Below are 7,089 nucleotides of genomic sequence, written 5' to 3' on the forward strand. Positions count from 1 at the left end.
ACGTCTGTCATGCTTAGCACTTAGAAGATGACCTGATCCTTTAAAGAAACCTCTCTTTTTTTATTCAGTCTTCAAAGCTTTAAGTGAATTTGTCTGGGTTCATTATACACCTTCTAGCTCCTAACTTCTCCAACACTTGTCAACATTCAGTTCAAACTGCATTCATTTCAATTTGTCTACTCTTTTCCAACTATTTTTCACGAAGTTAAATTGTCCAAATTCTCTTTCTCTTCTTCGGAGGTTTTTAGTACTGCTAACATCTGAGATATACAACATTTTTATGACCCTGTCTCTATTCACATGAGCCATTACCAGGTGGAAATTCCCAGGTGGGAAATTTCTCTCAGTTCACATGGCCCAGGATGCCTTCATAAATACTTTCCTGCACAATTACATAAAGGACACAACCCTAGAAGACCTCCACACATGTCAGAACCCTAACGTGTCAAAGAACAAGTAGGCAATTGTGAGCAATTTGACAACCAAGGGCCTTGGCCGTTCATTGGACACAGAGCACGTCAATCCTTGTTTGTCAGCAAATGAGCCCAAAGCTCGTGACGAGGGGTCACATGCCACTGTTAACTGTTCCGGCCCCGCCCCTCGACTGTGGCCTGGCTCCACTGCCTGAGGCCCGACTTCCGTCGGACGCTTCCGCCATTGGCCGCCTACCCTCCCGGTCGTGGGGCCTCCTCTGTGGTCCCTTCCGTGACTGCCTCGGTCCATCTCACTTCCCTCAGCCTCCTCTCAGGGCAGCCACTTCGGGTGCCACCACCTGCGCCATTGCCATCGTCACCCGCCCGGCTGAGGTAACTGCCGTCCGCCATGTCTACCACGGGGGATGGAGATCTGACCCATGGCGGGCAGGAAGGCCCAACAGGTGCAGTGGGGGCCCAGGCCGGAGCCCGTGACGGTGTGGACCGCAACTCCGAGCCTCGCAGAGGTGACTCCATGCCTGAGGCTGAGGCAGGTGCAGCTGTGGGGGCTTCAGGAGGCCCGAGGGAGGCGGCCCTGGAGGGCGGGAACGCTGAGGAAGACTCCGACATCAGGCCGGCTGAGGAGGGGGAGGTGGAGGAGCAGGCGCAGGGCGTGAACCGCTTCGTGGTCTCGCGCCACTTCCCCATGAGCGGCTTCAGCCTAACGGTCCTAAATCTGATGCACTCGATGATGAACCGTTTGTCCGACAACCACATCATACTTCCGCCAAATGACGACCGCGTGTTGGTCTGGTACCAGACCAGGCCGCGCTTGTCTGACCACAGCTCAGCCGCCGTGGGCGGGTTATCCGAGGTCCAGGTACCATTGGATGTATCGGGGGAGGGGCCGGCTGAGGAAGCCCCGGATCAGGAGGTGGAGCAGGCTGAGGAAGCCCAGGAGGCGCAGCAGGCGGAGGAAGCCCAGGAGGCTAAGGCACCCGAGGAGGCCTCTTTATGGGAGACGGCCACCAAGGAGTCTGAGGAGCCCAGCTTGCGGGAGATGCCACAGGAGCCTGTCGCCCCTGAGAGTGAGCATTCGAGGGGCGGGGGGGGAGTTGGGAGGGATGGAGACACTGGCATCTGCAGGCCGGATCTGGGGACCAGGGATCCCGAGGAGGGGGCAGGCTCAGACGGGGCGGCGTGCCTCAGGAGGGGAGGCCGGGAGTCAGGGCCTCCTTTAATCGAAGGCCAGAGGGGCCCAGTAGAAGCCCAACCTCATAACGACTTCTTTGGTTTGGGGTGAAAATAAGCTGCCCTCTACCAACCCTGGTAAAGGTCTGAGATGAACAGTGCCAGTTATGAGCCCACAGGTGAAGGTCAGTGGAGGCAGGTGTTCGAGAGGGAGCTTGAGAGGACATGGAAGAGAACAAGCAAATGGCAGACCTCATATTTGGTTCATAGCTTTTAAAAATGTCAAGATTCTTGGAAAGTTGATCCCAAAACATTATGAACTTATACAGGAGCACTTGGTCAAAATGAAATATTTAGGGGATTGAGGAACTCAGGAGCTTCCCCATAGAATTTGTTATTGAGGTGAAGCATATTTTGGCGAAAAAGTTCTGGCCAAAACATCCAGAATGCATCAGACCCAAAGGATTCTGATCCTTGAGCACAAGTAATCAGTAGCACAGGGTGACAGATGTACCAGAAAAAAAGAAATAATGTCATTGTGAAAATGATCAAGCAGCAGCAAATGAGGGCCATGGAAGTGTTGCATCTGCCAGAAGGAAGGCCCCCAGTTACTCTTTGCTTAGTTGCTCTGTCCTCCTGCTTCTCCTAAGGGTAGAGTACTGGATATCTTGCCATTCCTTATGTGTTGGGATGTTTTTTCTGTGAATGTCTGCTCCCAAAGTCCATTATTCCTCTCTAAAGAAACAGCTGAATGCCAGGATGAGAACTCCAAAGAAGAGGCGCAGGGCACCAAAAGTGCGGGGAAAGAAAAGAAGTATAACAGAAAACAAGAAGAACCAGAAAAGGGTCTGGACCCAGCAAAGGACAGGCCCAGAAAGTCCAGGTATCTGTGTATAGCTTTGAAAATAACCCAGCTATTCCCAGGCATTTACCAATTTTGTTTTTGCTTTTTAATTCTCGGAGTAAATTAAGAAAACGTTGGTTTGAAATTAGTTCAACAACTCAAATTTACCTAATGTTTATAGAACATTCCTGTTCCCACTAATATAAAGAGCTTGAAGTGAAATACACTTCATGGCTTCTCATTTGTTCTTATGAGGTCTTTTGTCCTCTATCTGTAAGACTACCAACAATTTGTAAATGTGTCAGTACCTAAGACCAGTATTTCTTTAGAAAACAGTGACTAAAAGCAGCAGCAACTGGGCTGTGCACTAGTTTGACCTTCATTTCTTGACCACAGAAGTGCAGTCTCCTGCACTGAGAAGACACCTTTTTAGAGCCTAACTACTTACGAATAGCAAACAGTTCAGAATTTCAAGTAGGACCACATTTAGTGATTAATAGTGAAATATTTGTTCGGTTGTAGATTTGTGTATTTTATATGACAGTCAAAAGAAACAGTCATAGGATGACTGATATTTATCACTGAGTTGGTAGTGAAGTTATATGTATTGTCTTTTAATGATTAACACTTTCTCCCTCGTTTGCATAGTGATGTGTTTCATAATAACAGCCTCTTTCTCATACGGTAGACATTGAAACCGAGGGTCTGGGAGGGTAAGGGAGTATCGTCTGTGGAGTGAGCACAGGCTTTTAAGGCAGAAAGAGTGATTTTAGTCCCAGACTAGCCTCTCAAAGGAAGGGGGAAAAGAAAAGCATTTATGGTGTTGGGCAAGAGGGAGACAAGGTTGGTAGGATCACATGATTGAAGCCATCAGGTTGTACATGCACCCAGTATCCAGGGTGAAGGTTACAAGAGGAAAATGTGTTTTTCTTCTCTCCTTGTTGAGATACAACCCTCAGATGCAGCAGATATACATAAGGCTGACTGTTTTCTTAGATTTAGAAAGTTTCTGGTGCTGACTGATGCTGTATAATCGTTCATTTTCTCTCATTTCTTCCTGCAGTTTGGAAGACTAGAAAGAAGACAGAGAAAGAAGAAAGGATCCATTGTTCACTATTTTTAGATTTTTCAGAAGCCCATGGGAATATTATTAACATTGATTTCCTTCCCAAAACCATCCCACAAAAAGCAACTGTCTAATAATAATATCTAATAAAAAATCCAATCTCTAATTGGGTTTTATCTTTTACAGATATATTTGACAGCATTTTTTCTAGTTAAAACTAAGTTTTAAAGTAGTAAACTGAAATGTAGGTGGATTTATGTATATAAATAATCCTGATTTAAATCTCTTTAAAAATGAGAAGCCGTTTTACATCATTGGAAGGCATCATCACATTCCACCATTTGATAAGCCTGTTTTAAATTATTTTACTGCAGCCCAAATTTGTATTTAAAACAATTTTTTAAAGAAAGAAATAGGGGTCAAGGCTTTAGATCTGAACTTGTTTACTGTACTAGTCACTAGCCATGTGTGGCTACTGAGCATTGAAAATGTGGCTAATATGAGTTGAAATGTGCTACAAATGTAAAAAATTGTGTAAAGTCTCCTTAATAACTAATTACCCATTGACATGATAATCTAGTATTAAATATAGCATTAAAATTATTTTCTCCAGTTTTTACTGTTTTAAAAATTTATTTAATGAGACACATGGGCTTTCTCTACTTATGGTGAACAGGTTCTCACTGAGGTGGCTTCTCTTGTGGAGCATGAGCTCTAGGGCAAACAGGCTTCAGAGGGGGCACATGGGCTTAGTTGCCCCTCAGCATGTGGGATCTTCCTGTACCAGGGATTGAGCCTATGTCCCCTGCACTGCACGGTGGATTCTTAACCACTAGACCACCAGGGATGCCCTCTTTTTACTTTTTAGATGTGGCTACTAGAACATTTAAAAGTACACAGGACTTGTGTTATATGTGTATTTCATAGTACTGCTGGGTGCTTTTGAAGGAAACCTGAGGGATGGCCCAGCTTGCCTGGAGGCCAGATGGTGCTGCTGAGCCTGAGCCCAGACGCTGATTTGGAGCACTGGTTCTCAAAGTTTGGCCCTTAAAATAGCATTATTAGCATCACCCACGAACTCTTAGGCTCCACTCAAGACCTGTGAATCAGAAACTGGGAGTGGGGCTCAGTAGTCTGTGTTTTAACAAGCCCTCCAGGGGATTCTGATGCAGCCAAGGTTTGAGAAGCGCTGGTTGACAGCCACGGGGAGAAGTTGAGACCCACCTATGGTGACCAGTCTTCGTTCACTGCCTTGGGGCTGCTGGAGGTAAATTGAACAGGACGGTAGGGGCTGGACTGGTGAGGAAATTAGGATTCACAGGGGCTGAGACAGACAGAGGCTGTGGATAGGGGATGGCACCAGAAAAATATCCAGGGACAGAGCTGGTTCCAGACAGTCACAGACATGATACCGGGTATATGAAGTCTAAGAGAAGCTTCACTCAGCAGGAATGGATAGTAGATACATACAAAGTTGCCTGTGAGGATGTATGTATATGCAAGCATACAGAAAGGCATGCAATGGAAAGATAAACCACATTTAGGATGGTGGTTACCTCTTGGGGAAAGAGAAAGACAGCGATCCTATTGGGGAGGGATACATAGTAGGCTTCAACTGTATCTCTAATTTACATTTCTTAAACTGAGTGGTGGTTAAATAGTGTTTATACTAGTATTCTTTATAATTTTGTGCAGATCGGAAATATGTCACAATAAGTAAAAAAGAGAAAAGGGAGAAAGTGGCCTTAATCTTTGAACTCTGTTTAAGGTAATAAAAAGATAAAGTTGTAGATGACCAGAGTGGAGGATCAGAGAAGGGGAAGGGCCTGGGGGTTTGAGACTCGATGGGCTCATTTCTGCATTTACTTCAGGCTTCCTAGGTATCTGAAACATGGTCTAGCTGGAACAAACTTTGTTCCCACGGGCTCGGCTCCTGACCTTCTTGTAGATAACTGATAACACATGTTCTGTGGTGGCATGGCTTCTATTCTAACTGTGTGCACATGCAAATACACACACTACATCCACCTATTCCATCAAAACCAACCCCTGTACTGAACCTTTAAATGGCTGGGACCTTAAGGGTTTTATCTTTCTATCTTTCTTTCTTTCCCAAAGCCCTAGGCAATGAATTTTCCTCTTCGTAGGTATTTAATGTCAATTAAAGTGAAGTAAACTTAGGATCCACACAACTTTTTTTTTTTTTTTTGGTCACGAGTGTTGACATTTTAAAATGTATTATATTATTTCTTATGGCTAGAACCACATGGTGTGACAGAAGGCAAAGCACTCCCTGTCATTATTATTTCAACTAAAACAGCAGGTCAACTAGTACAATTTCAGGCCCTTCAACCTAGTTCTGATTTGTTAGTATTTCTGTGGTGCTAGTTGTTAAAACAGTATTGCTTCCAGGCCCAGGCAGAGATATCTCTGTCTTGAGCTCTACGCTTTAGAGGGCCACTTTGGTCCTCTTCCAGCCACACCCCTCCCGCCAGGGCCAGGAGCCCAGCCCATGGGAACAAGGGCTGTGTCCCTGCTAGCCCATGCTCCAGGTACCTGGCAGCCCTGAACAGTCCCTAGCCTGCTTCCAGGGCCCGTGTGCTCCTCTTAGACCTGTCCTGGGGAGGGCTGACTGCACTCACTGCTGGGGTGGGTGCTCCCAGGCCCAAGGAGGGGTTGTAGGCCCAGAAGGGGATGCGGCCTGGCCTAGGAGCCAGGGCATGGGCGGGGGAAGGGAAGGAGGGCAGCTCTTCCCACACCATCAGGGCAGAACTTAGAGGAGTCTGAGAATACTAAATCCCAACCTGGCCTTTCAGCTCATTAGGAAGGTACATTTGTCATGGAAGGAGATACAACTTATTTAATGGTTTATCATTTGATTTGAACATTTCAAATATTTTTAGACATGGGGATCCCCAACTGAACTCTTTTTCTGAACCTTGCAAATAGGACAAATGTTTCAGGCAGGCCAGATTAAATATCTGCTCTATCACCCCTTTCCCTTTTTACTCCATGTTACACCTATTCCTGAGCATACTGGGCATCATGCTTCTGAAAATGTTTTTTAACAGGTACTTATTTTTTAGTTGAAGTATAAATGCTTTACAGAATTTTGTTGTTTTCTGTCAGACATCAACATGAACCAGCCATAGGTATATATTTGTCCTCTCCCTCTTGAAACTCCCTCCCATCTGCCTCCCAATCCCACCCCTCAAGGTTGATACAGAGCCCCTGTTTGAGTTCCCAAAGTTATATAGCAAATTGCCAGTGGCTATCTATTTTACTTATGGTAATTAAGTTTCCATGTTACTCTCTCCATACATCGCACCCTCTCCTCCCACCCTCCCATGTCCATAAGTCTCTTCTCTATGTCTGTCTCTCCATTGCTGCCCTGCAAATAAATTCATTGACACCATCTTTCTAGTTTCCATATATATATGTATTTTACTATACAATATTTGTCTCCTTCTGACTTACTACACTGTGTATAATAGGCTCTAGGTTCATCTACCTCTTTAGAACTGACTTAAATGCATTCCCTTTTACGGCTGAGTAGTATTCCATTGTACATATGT

General features: G+C 45.4%; 1 protein-coding gene across 1 annotated transcript; it reads left to right on the plus strand.

Annotated features, from left to right (window-relative positions):
- Positions 1-822: 822 nt before the first annotated feature.
- LOC113888206 (cancer/testis antigen 47A-like) lies at positions 823-3,524 on the plus strand. Its single transcript, XM_027535486.1, has 3 exons — positions 823-1,501; positions 2,346-2,487; positions 3,512-3,524. The coding sequence occupies exons 1-3, from the start codon at positions 823-825 to the stop codon at positions 3,522-3,524; spliced, it is 834 nt and encodes a 277-aa protein (XP_027391287.1).
- The last annotated feature ends 3,565 nt before the right edge of the window (positions 3,525-7,089 follow it).

The sequence above is a fragment of the Bos indicus x Bos taurus genome, chromosome X (genome assembly GCF_003369695.1).
Source record: "Bos indicus x Bos taurus breed Angus x Brahman F1 hybrid chromosome X, Bos_hybrid_MaternalHap_v2.0, whole genome shotgun sequence".
Classification (NCBI taxonomy): Eukaryota; Metazoa; Chordata; class Mammalia; order Artiodactyla; family Bovidae; genus Bos; species Bos indicus x Bos taurus.

Coding starts and splice junctions, on each gene's coding strand:
- LOC113888206 (XM_027535486.1), top strand. CDS start 823: ATGTCTACCACGGGGGATGGAGATCTGACCCATGGCGGGCAGGAAGGC. Junction 1,502..2,345: donor GGAGCCTGTCGCCCCTGAGA/GTGAGCATTCGA, acceptor TCCTCTCTAAAG/AAACAGCTGAATGCCAGGAT.